Here is a 16898-nt window from a genome sequence, read left to right as displayed (position 1 = left end):
CAGAGCTGCTGCAGCTGACCTGACTCACCAGGGGCAACTAGGGGTTCAGTATCTTGCCCAAGGACACTTTGGCATGTGACGTGGCAGCCGGGAATCGAACCACCAATCCTGCGATTGGCAGTCAACTGCTCTACCTATTGAGCATGAATTCAAACTATGTTTAGGTCTCAAGTTGATAAACTTGAGTGGAAGATTGCTGCTACTCCTCCACCCCGACCTGTGCTTCTAGGAACATGATAATTAACGTGACGTGAGGGGGTCGACTCATTCAGAGAGATATATGCTGGCTTGTTTTCCACGGTGCGGAGCTGAGTCTCCAAATCAGTCAGCCTCGCCTCCAAAGCTGCAAATAAACTACATTTATTACAAATTCCTTGCTCACTAAAGGAGGCAGAGGAAAAACTAAACATATGACACACTGAGCAAGAGAGAGCAGGAGAAGAAGAGGGAGAAGCAGCCATGGCTAACAGAGTTAAGCTAGCAGATCTCACAACACAACCCTTAGAGTTGGTTTAGATAATGGCTGGATGGGAAGTCTTCAGTAGATTCAATAGAGAGACAGAGTTGATATTTTGATGCAGAGAAGCGTATTTTAAACCTTTTGACACAGAGTTAAAATGTTGTCATTTTAGTTATTATGAGATCTAGTTCAAACTGAAGTGTGTTGTGTTTAGGATTATAGTTAGATTATGTTTGCTTACCTTGTTCCTTACTTGTAAGTCACTTTGGATAAAAGCGTCTGCTAAATGACTAAATGTAAATAGTCATTTAAAATCCTCAGAATAAATAACATGAAAACTAACACAAAAAATTCTGAGTATTCACAGAGAATGTGTGTTGTTCTGTGTGTCTGCAGACTGTCAGGCTGTCTGATCACAGAGGAAGGCTGTGCTTTTTTGGCCTCAGCTCTGAGCTCCAACCACTCCCATCTGAGAGAACTGGACCTGAGCTACAATCATGAAGGAGACACAGGAGTGAAGCTGCTGTCTGTTGGACTGGAGGATCCACACTGGAGTCTGGACACTCTCAGGTATGGAGAGGCCTACTGCAGCCACAGACAATGTCTGCTGCAAGAGAAAGGCATCAGTGGAGACATTTTCGCTAATAAATAAAGCTAGTTGTTTGTAATAATTAATGCAGTTTAGGCTGATGTGACCTCTGAAGGTCATCAAATGTTACATTAATATCGGTACAAAAATGCCTGTAGGGCCAGAGAATATACATTTAAACATCTCTTTTATATCGGGATCAACATTTATTTCCACTCAAAAAGGTGTCTGTAAAGATTTTCTAAAATTGCTGTTCATTGACAACTGAACTTGTTTTACATTTTTCAAGATGTTTCACCTTCAAGTTAAGCCAAGTAAATTTATTGAGACCCTGAGACTGAGGTGAATGGATCTGGGGCGGTGGAGAATGGAGAGTGTTGGATTTTGAGAGGGAGTGCACGGGAAGTCTGGTCTGTTTTCAGCAAGAGGTGAAAAGTGCAAGGGGTTCTGGGAGTTGCAGTTTCAAGGACCTAAATAGCGGATGCTGGGTTGGCGTCCACCACGTGGTTATGTGAATGTTGACAATTAATGCACCAACCAGCAAGTAATGTTGGTTTGAGTTCAGAGATCCAAAGTATACAAAACCAAATCCAAGTCAGAGATCTGAGTTAACAGGGGACCCAAAGGGGGCAGCACTAGAGAGCAAAGCAGAGTTCCAGAAACACAGAGTGCAAAGAATTCAGTAATTCATGTAAGACAGAGGCAAAGGCAAGTTCTGGTACTGGTAACAAGACAAGGCTGGAGAGTATAACAAGTCTGAGATCTGGCAAGGAAGTGGTGAACACGGTAGTGCTTAAAAAAGAAAAACAAGGTACAGGTGAAATCAATAAAGGTCAATAACAAAGCTGGGGGAGAGTAGAACAGGAAAAAATAAGAGCATGAGACCAGAAGCGAAGCTAGAATCATGACAGATTGAGAACTGATGACACCCTCTGGATAGAAGGTGAAATGTGAACAGCAGTTTCGGGATTCCATAAGGTTGTTTTTTAAATGTACATTTACTGGGAAAACCAGCGTCTTTTTGTCTGTTATAGAGCCACTGTGGCTCAGAGATGGTGTCATAGGGAGGGATTTGCCAGCACCTTTGGGGCATCTGTATGACAGAAAATCTCATCAGACACTTGGAAAAAGAAAAATGTAATTATTAGTAAATTGTAAAAATACTGTAAGTTTAAACTTTGTGGCTGAACTTAAAAGTCATGTGACCTTTATTTCTAAAAATGTAGAAATTATTCTTTAGCAGTTTTTAACCATGTTAGAACCATGTTAACGTCCATGTCTTCATACTCAGAATGTTCTGCTCTGACCCTCTCCTTCTTTCAGGGTGGAGCCTGGTGGAGTCCGATGGTTGAGACCAGGTCTGAGGAAGTGTAAGTGTGTTTTTAATGAGACTGATGAAAACAAAGCAGCAACATTCAACCATCTTCAAACTGTCACATCACTCCTTCAAATCCCTGATGTCATGAGTCCTCATCAAACTGATGATAGATTAATAACTGCAGCTGGATTGTGTCTTGTTCTCTCATCAGATTTCTGTCAACTCACCATCGACACAAACACAGTGAACAGAAAACTACGACTGTCTGACAACAATGAGAAGGTGACATATGTGGAGGAGGATCAGTCATATCCTGATCATCCAGACAGATTTGATCCATATCCTCAGCTACTGTGTAGTAATGGTCTGACTGGTCGCTGTTACTGGGAGGTCGAGTGGAATGGAGGGGTTTCTATATCAGTGAGTTACAGGAGAATCAACAGGAGAGGAGAGAGTCAACACTGTGTGTTTGGATGGAACGATCAGTCCTGGAGTCTGATGCTCTGCTCTGGTGGTGCTTACTGTGCTTGGCACAATAACAATGGAATATCCTCCTCTACCTCCTTTTCTGACTCTGACTCTAGCAGAGTAGCAGTGTACCTGGACTGTCCTGCTGGGACTCTGTCCTTCTACAGAGTCTCCTCTAACAAACTGATTCACCTCCACACCTTCAACACCACATTCACAGAACCTCTTTATCCTGGGTTTGTGTTCTGCAATTCTACTTCTTCAGTATCTCTGAGGAACTATAAAGTGTCTCTGTGTTGAGTGTAGCATAGCAGAGTCTCTTTGAACAAGTAATTAGATCTGGAGCCTATATGTCTATATCTCTAGGTTGATTGTAGTGTAAACGTAATGTTACAAATTGTCTGTTTAACCATTTGGTTTCATACAACAGCCAAAAACCTTGAATTCTACATACAGGTCATTTGCTAACATGCTTGTTGGAGTTTGCCACTTTTGCACGAACTAATCTTTCAACAGCTGCTTTAAACAAATGTAATCTGTAAGTAATCCTAATTTTGTGAAATGAAGAAGTGCAGCCTGACTGGTCACAGGACTAAGAGTGTCTTTCTTAAAACAAAGTGCTGTCAGAGCTACGTAAAGGTAAAACGTCAGCTCAAAGCCAGAGGCAGAAGGGTGAAGAATATAAAGTCTTAACCCTAACATTTATGAAAATGTCTTCATTATTCATTTTTTATTAGAGGGAAGTCTCTATCATGTGATTGTGTCCCCATCGCATCCTGTTCAAAGTTTAGTTTCAGTTCTTCTGATGTTTGTGAAGCAGCTCGTTTTCTCCATGTAAAAGAAACGTAAGTGACATTTTCAGTATTTTCCTCTCTTAAAGTTTCCTTGTTTATTTTGTTAGGACAAACTGTGTAGTGTTGGTTCCTGTAGAAACAGCTGATAAAGTAGACATTAGAATATTGAGTCTCAGATAAAGGAAGGAAAGGAAAAGCTGCCAACAAGAATTCAACACCTCTGAGAACTCCTGCTGGATGTTGTAAAACCATTCCAGGTGACTACCTCACAAGCCTGTGTTGTAGGTTTGTCAAGATTTTCAGACTTGTTTTTCTTCAGACTGAAACAGACTACTTGGATGAGTAGTTCCATGTTTTAACCTAACAAGAAGGAAGTCTAGTTGCTATGACTCAACTTCCAGACAAATTTTGGGTTTTTCAATACTGTGTTTACTTCACCCTTCCATAGGTGTCCTTTCATTGTATGAGTGTCTTCAGAATCATGTTCATGTTGAAAATACTGCAATAAAGACAAAATCTTCCTGAACAAAGTAAAAATCCTGAATTTAAACCTTTTAGAAAAGCTACGGAAAGATCTGAAAATGGTAGTTCGTGCTTAATGGCCAACTAGCATCTTTGAGTTTAAGCTGTTCTGTAGGACAAATGGGGTATTTAGGTAAAACTGACTTTCAACTGACACTGATATGAAAGAGGAAAGAAGAGCCAATCAGTGGAGGAGCAGCTGATCTTTGTCCAGGAGAAATGATGGAAAGGAAGATTTCAGTTTTCACAGCACATCAATGATTTGTGTTTCCTCTCCACATGAAAGTAGAAAGTGTGTGTGAGCTGATGTGGATTCAGCAGCATGGATCAGTTTGAGGACAGAAAGGAGGGAGTCCCTCCCTCTAAAACCACTCTGACTCTTCTCTATGTCAAAGCTCAGCTCCAACAATCACTGTTCCATCATTATTCACATTAAAAGTTTTGTGTGTTGTGTTCCAGCCTAGTGATAAAGAGACCAGACTTTCCTGGACTTGAACCTGAACCTGACAATGATCAAAAAACAGAACCTAAACTCAGCTGTATGTCAATGATGAGTGACCAGTCAAGAGAGCCTCCTCTTGCTTTCAGACAATTCGTTAATGGGAGGTAAGAAGTAAGATAGTTACTGCTGAATCCCAGAACAAAAACACACTAGACTGTGCTATACCTGCACCTGAATTCGAACCTGGAACAAGAGTCAAGAACAATGACTCAAAAATGACGTTTCTTTTAAAAGATATTGTTAATCTGCCAAAAGGTTGAATTTATTTTTTTAATAATTATCCATCCATCTTCTGTTTAGCCGGGTCATGGGGACAGCAGTCTAAGCAGGGGCGCCCAGACTTTCCTCTCCTCAGACTCATCCTTCCGGGGGAACGCAGAGGTATTCCCCAGTCTGCCAGTCCAGTGGCACTGTCCCCAACCACCATGCAATGCTGCAAAGGGTGTCAGCCATGACAGCCCTACAACATCCAGAGACTTAAAGTGCTCAGGGCGAATCTTAGCTACCCTTGGTGCCTTGCCGCCGAATAGCTTTCTGACTACCTCAATGACTTTAGCCAGGGTGATGGACGAACCCACCTCTGAGTCCCCAGGCTCTGCTTGCTCTGCAGAAGGCCTGTTAGCTGGGTTTGTGCAGATTCTGAAAAAAATCCTTTCACTGTCTGACAATGTCCCCAGTTGAGGTCACCAGCTCCCCAATTCCCCTGTAAAAGGTATTGGCAGAGCACTGCTTCTCTTTCCTGAGGCACCTTACAGTTTGCCAGAATCTTTTAGAGGCTGACCAAGGTCTGAGTTTTCCTTCTGCAACCACCCAGGCTGCAGCACGCTTGGCCTGCAAATTCCCATGAGTTGCCTAAGGAGTCCCACAAGCCCACCAAGCCCTACAATAAAGGTGACTGTGGCTCAATAGGTAGAGCAGTTGTCTGCTATATGCCATGTCACATGCCAGTGTCCCTGGGCAAGATAATGAGCCCCCAAGTTGCCCCCGGTGAGACAGGTCAGCTGCATAGCAGCTCAGCCATTGGTGTGTGAGTGTGTGTGTGCTTGTGTGTGCGAATGGGTGAGTGAGATGCAGTGTAAAGCGCTTTGAGTACCAGTTAGGTAGAAAAGTGCTATATAAGTGCAGAACATTTACAACCTATAATGCTCCTTCTGGTGGTGGGCACCCGGACGACAATCATCAGAGACCTTTCGTCCACAGCTCTGAACAGCCACATTGATAATGGAGAACATGGTCTATTCAGACTCAATGTCCCCAGTCTCCCTGGGGATCTGGTTGGAGCTCTCCCAGAGGTGGGAGTTATAGACCCCTCTGGCACAGGGTTCCACCAGACGTTCCCAACAGACCGTCATCACGCCCAGTCAACTGTAACTGTCATTGCCCATGTGTGCATTGAAATCCCCCAGCAGAAAGATGCACTCCCCAGTTGTAGCACTTTCCAGTAGCCCTTCCAGTGATCCCAAGAAAGCCGGGTACTCTGCATTGCTAATTGGCCCGTAGACACAAATAACGAGAGACCTATTCCCTATCCAAGGACCAGGGAAGTGACTCTCTCGTCCACCTTGTCCAAGGATTGGGTCGCCAAGGCACCTCCCACAACTGCCAGCCAGTTCACATTGCACCAGCACCTTATGCTTCTTCCAGCGGGTGGTGGGCCTATGGGAAGGCGGGTCAACATTGCTCCGTTGGGCTGTGCCCGGACAATATTTTTCATGTTAATAAATATGTATTGGTATCATTTCTATTTATTATTAGGGTTTGTATTATTTGATTTCATCAGACAACAGGTTCTTTTGAACCTGCACATAGATATTTAACAAGTAAAGTCATATAACTCCAATATCCACAGTTTGATTGTGGCTGCCAGCTCAGAAACATTAAAGCTCCGACAACCCATAAAGCTTTCTCTGCAGACACTGTAACATATAAATGTTGATCTGTCATACATACCATTTCTTATTAGTCATACAGGTCTGGAATTGTTATTTAAATTCATAAAAGTACCACAATATATTGTATTTGCAGTTAGGCCCAAACAGTCAAAATCTTACACCACACTTTCACAAAACAAAATGTTCAGACAAATTCTAATTTCTAATTTCAAGTGATGTGACAGTCAGTAAATAATATTTGTCATTTCAGTTTCAGCTGTAGTTGTGTTTCTTTCAAGGGTGACAGGTCAAAAGACATTCTGATCAAATTTGAAGAACAGCCCTCTGGTGCAACAAGGTAAGCTGGAAGCTACAAACTGAGCTATTGATTCTCAGTGCAGTCAGTAGTGCTACTAAACCTTTACCACTAAAGAGAGTCCCTTTTCACATAAAATCTGTCTTCATGGACTTTCACCTTGTGTGTGTCTCTGGGTGGACAGACATACTGTGAGCTCATTCTTGATGATTCCTTCACAGAGTGGACCAGGAGAGCTCAGAGGTTCCCAGTGGTCAGTCTGCCCAGCAGCATCCAACAGACCTGGACTGTACATGTCCATCTTCTACTTTTCCATCTGTTGTGTTCATAATAATCTCCATGCTGCACTTTTTAGACCAGTGGATTTTCAGTCTGTCCAACATGGATCTGATGTTTGGCTCCATGAGTTCAGTTGGATTGTGTCATTCATATAGTTTCTGTTCCAGCTGCTGGAGGAGAACATTGTCACTTTTGTGAAGAACGAGCTGAAGAAGATCCAGAAGGTTCTAAGTCCAGATTACCCAGAATGCTTAGAGAGTCAGAAGGAGGATGAAGAGGTGTTGTATGGTGAGGATGAAGAGCAGAGGAGGAGCAGCAGAGAGGCATTTCTGAAGATCACACTGAACTTCCTGAGGAGAATGAAGCAGGAGGAGCTGGCTGACTGTCTGCAGCGCAGTAAGAGGATTTCTAGAAATATTTAACATCATGAAGACATGAGACATTTACTGATGTCATGGGAGATGGAGATTAAAGATTGTTTGGGTAAATTAAACATATGGGGTCTGTAACAGTTTATTTGAAATTGGACATTGACAACTTTCAATGTTGATTGTATACTCGCACATGTCATTAGTTTGTAGAAGTTGGTAGGTTTTACAGATGTAAAGATTACCTACCCTACAACATTGCTGTATGATATATGGAGTAATATAGGCAAAGCTGAAAATATGAAGTACACCTCCAAACTGTTCACTAACTGTAGAGGACCCATGTTCTGACCAGCAAATTGTGTAGGAAGAAATAAAGCAAAGCAGTATTTTCAGCTCTTATACTGTCACCACATTAACAAAGTGCTCAGTTAATGAAGAATGTCTCTTTAATTTGATCAAAACATCAGTCTGAGAAACAAATCACTTTGGGGCCACATATTTACCTTACTATACATCTGTATGTAACACTAAGCACAACAACAAGCACTACATTTTCTCTGTACAAGCCTTGCTCCTACCTTTGTGGCATCCAGACACTACTGGCCCAGTGCATATGTGATGCTCGTTGTGCTAACTATGTACAGTGGTCACATTCAATATGTTTTGATTGTTGTTAAATCTTAACATGGAATGTTAGCTAATTAGCAACTACATTTTTATCTACCTCACTGCAATTAAACCAACCTTACATTTAGTCATTTGTGAGACACTTTTATTTTTTTCAGAGCTACTTATGTGTTACCTTGCAAAACATTTACATTATCTCCCTTGCGTAGCGATTGATTCTGATAGTATAGCCTGTATCCTGCAGTAAACCCCCCTGGCTGTGGCCACAGAGAGTGGGTTTACCCTTAGCTGTGGCTGCTGAGCAGCAGTATCACTGTAACTCAGAGATGGAGACAGTTAACAGAGGATATAAACAGCACTGCTGAAGCTGATTGAGACAAACTATAGCTGGAATTACAGCTGGGATGGAGCTGCTGATTGTGACTGTAGCCATATCCGTGCTCCAGTTGTTATGATTCTGATTGTCCACATTAGCTCATTATGGTTAAAAACTATATGAATCACTCAGTAGAGGTGTAGGCAATAAAGTGCTGCGGGAAATGTAAAAACTGGGTAGCCCAAAAGATTTAACGGGGAACGCAAAAGTAGCTCCGAACAATTTTTAAAACTGTGACCCTTAGTGATCTCCGTAAAGGTGTCAGAGAGACAGGCAGAGATGCCTAATGAGATACTAGAGTCACCAGGTGTCATCAGGTGTCATCAGGAGTCATCAGGGAAAAACCTGTATGCTGTCAGCACGGTAATGATAAGAAATAGGGATGTAGTATAGATGGAAAGAAGTAGAGGTCTAAGAATTGAGTCCTGCAGCATGCCAATGTATAGACAGCGAAAGTTAGATTTTGGACCTGGTGGTCCATAGTATTAAAGGCTGTAGGTAGATCAAGTAAGATTAAGACAGATTCCACAACCATCAGGAGATAGTTTAAATAAGTCACTGTAGAGAAGGTCTAGCTTAACAGCAACATTTGTCTAAAATTATGTGCTGATTATTTGTTGTATTTTAATTCAGGAACCTCGGTTGTAGTTTGTCAGCATACACTTAAATGTTACCTAAAGAAGAAGTTCCAGTGTGTGTTTGAGGGGATCGCTAAAGCAGGAAACCCAACCCTTCTGAACCAGATCTACACAGAGCTCTACATCACAGAGGGAGGGACTGGAGAGGTCAATGATGAACATGAGGTCAGACAGATTGAAACAGCATCCAGGAAACCAGACAGACCAGAAACAACCATCAGACATGAAGACCTCTTTAAACCTGTACCTGGAAGAGAGGAACCAATCAGAACAGTGATGACAAAGGGAGTGGCTGGCATTGGGAAAACAGTCTTAACACAGAAGTTCACTCTGGACTGGGCTGAAGACAAAGCCAACCAGGACATACAGTTCACATTTCCATTGACCTTCAGAGAGCTGAATGTGCTGAAAGAGAAAAAGTTCAGCTTGGTGGGACTTGTTCATCACTTCTTTACTGAAACCAAAGAAGCAGGAATCTGCAGGTTTGAACAGTTCCAGGTTGTGTTCATCTTGGACGGTCTGGATGAGTGTCGACTTCCTCTGGACTTCCACAACAATCAGGTCCTGACTGATGTGACAGAGTCCACCTCAGTGGATGTGCTGCTGACAAACCTGATCAGGGGAAACCTGCTTCCCTCTGCTCGCCTCTGGATAACCACACGACCTGCAGCAGCCAATCAGATCCCTCCTGGGTGTGTTGACATGGTGACAGAGGTCAGAGGGTTCACTGACCCACAGAAGGAGGAGTACTTCAGGAAGAGGTTCAGAGATGAGGAGCAGGCCAGAAGAATCATCTCCCACATCAAGACATCACGAAGCCTCCACATCATGTGTCACATCCCAGTCTTCTGCTGGATCACTGCTACAGTTCTGGAGGATGTGTTGAAAACCAGAGAGGGAGGAGAGCTGCCCAAGACCCTGACTGAGATGTACATCCACTTCCTGGTGGTTCAGACCAAAGTGAAGAACATCAAGTATGATGGAGGAGCTGGGACAGATCCACACTGGAGTCCAGAGAGCAGGAAGATGATCGGGTCTCTGGGAAAACTGGCTTTTGAGCAGCTGCAGAAAGGAAACCTGATCTTCTATGAATCCGACCTGACAGAGTGTGGCATCGATATCAGAGCAGCCTCAGTGTACTCAGGAGTGTTCACACAGATCTTTAAAGAGGAGAGAGGACTGTACGAGGACAAGGTGTTCTGCTTCGTCCATCTGAGTGTTCAGGAGTTTCTGGCTGCTCTTCATGTCCATCTGACCTACATCAACTCTGGAGTCAATCTGCTGATAGATGAACATTTAAACTATCAGAAATCCAAAATAAGAAAGGATAAATCTACATTGAAACCTTTTTACCAGAGTGCTGTGAAAAAAGCCTTAAAGAGTTCAAATGGACACCTGGACTTGTTTCTCCGCTTCCTCCTTGGTCTTTCCCTGCAGACCAATCAGGTCTGATGACACAGACCGAAAGTGACTCAGAGACCAATCAGAGAACAGTCCAGTACATCAAGAAGAAGATCGGTGAGAATCTTTCAGCAGAGAAAAGCATCAACCTGTTCCACTGTCTGAATGAACTGAATGATGGTTCTCTAGTGGAGGAGATCCAACAGTACCTGAGATCAGGAAGACTCGTTACAGAAAAACTCTCTCCTGCTCAATGGTCAGCTCTGGCCTTCATCCTGTTGTCATCCGAAAAAGATCTGGACGTGTTTGACCTGAAGAAATACTGTACTTCAGAGGAGGCTCTTCTGAGGCTGCTGCCGGTGGTCAAACTCTCAAAAAGTGTTCTGTAAGTATCTTGTCAGTTGGATGTATTCAGTAACATGTGTTACAGCTGTTTCAGCTAGAGAGAAAATAAGTTGTTTATTTTTTCCTTCCCCAGATTGGCTGGTTGTAACATCTCAGAGACAAGTTGTGAAGCTTTGTCCTCAGTTCTCAGATCCCAGTACTCTAGTCTGAGAGAGCTGGACCTGAGTAACAATGACCTGCTGGATTCAGGAGTGAAGTTGCTGTCTGCTGGATTGGAGAGTCCACACTGTACATTGGAAACACTTAGGTTAGATTTATAGGAAATGTTAAACTGCTAGGAAGTTTAAATCTGGCTTACATTACTGCATTATCAACCAACAACATCAACAAGTAGAAGTATGTCTGTTAATATGATTGGACCTTTTGCTAAACCTCAGCTGTACATTCTGGACTCAGAGAATCACTTTTCAAGGTTATTTTTTTCCAATCATACCACAGATGATTTTTACCACTTATTTTAAATTTGTGTTTATATGTACTATTGTATTATTCAGATATGATTTCTCAAGCAGTCTAGTTCCCATTGTGTTTGGTAGCTACTTTAACACTGAAACACTATCTGCACCCTTTGATACTGTGAACCACCACCTCCTGCGTGTGTGTGTGTCTGCAGACTGTCAGGTTGTATGATCACTGAGGAAGGCTGTGCTCATCTGGCCTCAGCTCTGTCCTCCAACCCCTCCCATCTCCGAGAACTGGACCTAAGCTACAATTATCCTGGACATTCAGGGGTTAAGCTCTTGTCTGCTGGACTGGAGGTTCCAGGATGGACACTGGACAACCTCAGGTATGAACAGATGGCCTCATTTACTCCACTTATACCAGACAAGGTGGGACAAACATAAAGTAAACTTTAAGTAAATATTGTATTTTAGTAAATACAGTAATAGCACAATAAATTCTAGCACCAGAGGGACATCTATATGCAATTTATTTACCAGAAATCAAAATCAACAAAAAATTAGTAACTGCTGGTAACTGATCAAATATTTTTCTGTCTGACCATACTTCTTTGTCATTGTTGTCAATGCAATATCTTGGTGCCTTAAGAGAATTTCAAAAGGTTACTGTGACCTCATGTATATCAGCTGTATGCGTCAGAAACATCTGGATGAAATTTCATAACATCTGGCAAACCAATTATTTGAAATCATGCACAAGCTGATTAGAATGTGAGATTTTACAGACAAGTATGTGAAGTACAGCTTCACTGGTTGGCAAATGCATACAACCACAACGTGGTATTTCCAGTTAAAACACTGCTCAAAAAACATTAAAGAAACACTTTGAAAACACATCAGATAGAATCATGTTATCTATACCTATATGGACGAGGTGATGTATTACGAATTAAAGGATACCACATCATTTAGGGGCGGCAGTAGCTCAGGTGGTTCACCTACGAACCCTAGGGTGAGTGGTTAAGTTCCCAGTTCCTCCTAGCTACTTGCCGAGGTGTCGTTGGACAAGACCAACCTCGTAGTAGCGGCAATATGTCCCCTACTTTGTTTGGCCCACACACGCTTGTCCTAATGAGGCGATGGATGGAGTCTGAGATCTGGAGGAGGGCGTCACTAAGCTCCCGGACAGTCTGAGGTGCAAACTAGTAGCATTGGATGGACCAAAACATAATGTTCCAGAGGTGTTCTGTTGGAATTAGGTCAGGCGAATGTCGGGGTCAGTTAATGGTATCAATTCATTCATCCTCCAGGAATTGCCAGCATACTTTCACCATGTGAGGCCAGGCATTGTTGTAACCAAGAGCAACCCAAGACCTACTACAGTAGTGTAGAGTCAGACAGTAGGTCCAAGGATTTCATCCCGATACCTAATGACACTAAGGTTGCTGTTGTCTAGCCTGTAAAGGTCTGTGTGTCCCTCCATTGACATGCCTCCCAAGACCATCACTGACCCACCCCCAAACTGGTCATGCTAAGTGATGTAACAGGCAGCATAATGTTCTCCACAGCTTCTCCAGATGTTTCATGTCTGTCACATGTGTTCAGGATGAACCTGCTCTCATCTGTGAAAAGCATAGGGGCCCAGTTGCAGGTCTGCCAGTTCTAGCGTTCTATGGCTAATCAATCAATCAAGTTCCATGGTACCAGGCAGTGAGCACAGGACCCATAAGAGAACGTCAGGCCCTCAGGACACCCTCATGAAGTGTATTTCAGATTTTTTGGTTAGAGACATTCATACCAGTGGCCTGCTGGAGGTTATTTTGTAGGACTCTGACAATGCTCATCTCGTTCCTCCTTGCACAAAAGAGCAGATACCGGTCCTGTTCATGGGTTAAGGACCTTCTACGGCCCTGTCCAGCTTTTGTAGAGTAACTATCTCCTGGAATCTTCTCTGTGCTCTTGAGACTGTGCTGGGAGACACTACAAACCTTCTGACAACAGCACGTACTGATGTGACATCCTGGAGTTGGACTGTCTGTTCAACCTCTGTAGGTAGGGTCTAGGTATCACCTCATGCTACCAGTAGTGACAGTGACCCTACTCAAATGTAAAACTAGTGAAAAACTGTCAGAAAAGATGAGGAGAGAAAAAATGTCAGTGGCCTCTACCTGTAAATCCAATCCTGTATTGGGGGTCGTCTCATTGTTGCCCATCTATTTAACAAAAGCAACTGAAAATGATTTACAACCCCCTCTGCTACGTAACTGACCAAATTAATAAGTGATTAAAATAGCTTTGGCCTGTGTATGTAACAATCTCTCGTCTCGATTTACATGCACAACAAACTGTTCCACTTTTTGTTTTTACATCTGTAAAAAGAGGCAAAAACAAAATTTAAAATACAGGCTTAGTTCAAGTGTCCTAGTGTCAAAAGTAAAACTTTTGACACTAGGTATCTTAAACTCTTCAGCTTAAGATGATGAAAAGCTGGAATGTTTTGCATCAACATTTCAGTTTCTAGTAGCTTCTTTATGGTCAGATATTCTCAGTTTAAGAAGGTATTTAGTTTTTCTTACATCTTCAGATCAGATTTATTTCCCCCCCTCTTCCTTTCAGGGTGGAGCCTGGTGGAGTCCAATGGTTGAGACCAGGTCTGAGGAAGTGTAAGTGTGTTTTTAATGAGACTGATGAAAACAAAGCAGCAACATTCAACCATCTTCAAACTGTCACATCACTCCTTCAAATCCCTGATGTCATGAGTCCTCATCAAACTGATGATAGATTAATAACTGCAGCTGGATTGTGTCTTGTTCTCTCATCAGATTTCTGTCAACTCACCATCGACACAAACACAGTGAACAGAAAACTACGACTGTCTGACAACAACAGGAAGGTGATGTATGTGGAGGAAGATCAGTCATATCCTGATCATCCAGACAGATTTCAACTGGTGTGCTCAGCTGCTGTGTAGTACTGGTCTGACTGGTCGCCGTTACTGGGAGGTTGAATGCAGAGGAAGGGTGGAAATAGCAGTGAGTTACAGAGGAATTAGTCGAAGAGGAGGCAGTGCTGAATGCAGGTTTGGAAAGAACAATCAGTCCTGGAGCCAAAACTGTTATGATGGTCGTTACTCTGTAAGGGGTCCTAAAGTAGGAACATTTAGGTCATCCCCCATGGTGGATGAATTTTTTGAAATGGTTAAGTGAATCTTTCCCTTGATTATATATAAATAAATAAAGGGATGACAGAGCTAAGATCCTGTGGGACTTCCAGATACAGACTGACAAACTGGTATTGGCCAACCAACCTGACATAGTAGTGGTGGACAAAAAGGAGAACAAGGCTGTAGTGATAGATGTAGCAATCCCACATCAGGAAGAAGGAGCACGAGAAGATCGAGAAGTACCAAGGGCTGAAAGAAGAGCTGGAAAAGATGTGGAAGGTGAAGGCCTAAGTGGTACCGGTGGTGATAGGAACACTGGGGGCTGTAACTACCAAACTGGTAGAGTGGCTCCAAAGTGCAGTCCTAGGAACAGCTAAGATACTGCTCCCAGACTATTGAGTATGTTAAAATTGTACTTCATCCATTTTGTAAAAACAAGTCCATTCAGAGTTCACAGTCAAAATGTTGAATCTCAGGGACCCAATCATTGCTCAGGTTTAGTCCAAACACTGCACACAACGGCCCCGACTGAACACTCACAGTCCAATATTGCTTTTCCTGGCTGCAGCAGACTCAGTCTACAAACAGCATAAAGGTGGCAGCAGAGCACAAAACACGGACATCGCTCACCTTTTGGACTTGTGGACAAACACAAAATTTTCTCTTCTTCCTCCATCCTCTCAGGATCTAAACATTTGTTTATGACGTAGAGGTTCAGTATATGTGGGTGCATGTAGTTCATGGCTGCTGGATTCAGAACTAAAGCTCGAAGATGGACTGATTTAGTCTGTGACCTAAACCTGGGCCTCATTCTACGTTTCACACCATAAATGTTGTAATTATCAGCACCATGTGTTTTGTCTTGTTGGTTTGCTGCTCATATATTCTGGAACTTGTGGGACTGCTGAACCGGTTGCTTTTGAGAGGGTTTGTTCACGTACATTTTCAGATTGCCGCTACAGGGTTTTTCAGCAGGGTACAGGCCCATTTTGGGTACTTCAAGGACCTGTTTTTAATGTGAACACATTAAAGTAGCCAGAAGTAACAGATTTTAAAGAGATTATGGTGACAGTGTGAGCATTTATTTCTTCATTTATGTTACGTTGTCTTGTTTTATCTGTGTCTTTTGTTACTGTACTGCTACACAAACAATTGCCCTATGGGGACAATAAAGTTGTTATTGATTGATATTAGAGAAATATTCTCATTGTTGAACAGTTTCTGTAAATGTCTCTTTCACTCAAATGCATTAAATTTCAATATAAATTTCATTTTGGGATTAATAAAGTTTTTTGAATCTTGAAAATCCTTTGCTAAGTCCTTTAAACAATAAAGACAGGTTCAAAATGCTGGTGACTTGTTTTTTTTTTTTTTTTAATAATTCAGGACAATATATATCAATATGTTCAAACTGTGATATAACAGAGGAATCAGTGAACTGCAATAACCCAAGATGGATTTCTAAAATGCCTCCATATATTCAAAGATTATTGTCTTATGAACAAACGTTTGGTTTGCTGTCATCATTAATCCTGAATGAATGAATGTGGATCAGTAATGCTTTTTTTAAACCTTTCATTTACATGTTTTAGTGATTTTTTTAGCATCTAAAAAGAGTCACTACTCTTACAGTCTCCAGTTTAACTTCCTGTTTCCAGCTTTTATTTTGTGATCATGCTACTGGTTCTGCTGCTTTTACAATAACTCCAGACTTTCAGTAACCACTCATTGACTGTTTGCACCTGCCCACTTTGTAAGCAACACCTCTCACACAGATCGCCTAATTGTCTGATCTTACCCCGACTCTCCTCTGGACCTGTCCCTCTGTATTATCTCTGTTTAGATCTTCTGTGTATTTAAACTTAGATTTGGATTTTGGACTTTGTGTCCACACGAAGATGACCTCTGGAAACTCTGGCCTCAGGCCTCCCCTGTGTAACTGCTGTTTTTGTCTTCTCCCTAGAAGCGTCTTTCCTCACTCCCCAGTCGAACATGTTGAGGATGCCAAGATTGAATACCCTCAGCCAGACTGTATTACCTCCCTCTATGCTCCTGGTATTTTCACCATTCCTCACATAAGCCCTCAATTACTTGATCTCAGCACTTTACTTCACACCACTCACTAAAGGTACTCAGGTTGGTTCTTAGCCAGAATGGACCGACCAGAGTCACTACAGCTCTTCATATATTCATGCACACATTAATAGTGACAATATATTCTTCAAACTATTACCAATCCTCATCTTTTTGTTGGCAGCTGTCACCATGACAACATCAATACTGATCCGTCTACATATCGATCCTGTTGGACTCACATCAGTGTGTAGTAGTGAGTCAGTGTGACCAGTGGACGGCAGTATATCCTCTGATTATTCAGTCAGTTTAGAAACAACAATC

At 42.3% G+C, this 16898-nt stretch overlaps 1 protein-coding gene across 1 annotated transcript in view; it reads left to right on the top strand.

Annotated features, from left to right (window-relative positions):
* LOC113163979 (NLR family CARD domain-containing protein 3-like) overlaps positions 1-14634 on the top strand; it is a 33230-nt gene extending 18596 nt beyond the window's left edge. Inside the window, 6 exon segments of the mRNA XM_033326309.1 lie at positions 857-1030; positions 11011-11184; positions 11551-11724; positions 13955-14001; positions 14161-14288; positions 14290-14634. Coding sequence (XP_033182200.1) covers positions 857-1030; positions 11011-11184; positions 11551-11724; positions 13955-14001; positions 14161-14288; positions 14290-14544 — 952 coding nt within the window. The 3' untranslated portion in view covers positions 14545-14634.
* The last annotated feature ends 2264 nt before the right edge of the window (positions 14635-16898 follow it).

Source organism: Anabas testudineus, chromosome 2 (genome assembly GCF_900324465.2).
Source record: "Anabas testudineus chromosome 2, fAnaTes1.2, whole genome shotgun sequence".
Taxonomy (NCBI): Eukaryota; Metazoa; Chordata; class Actinopteri; order Anabantiformes; family Anabantidae; genus Anabas; species Anabas testudineus.
This window is presented reverse-complemented; position numbering and strand designations above follow the sequence as displayed.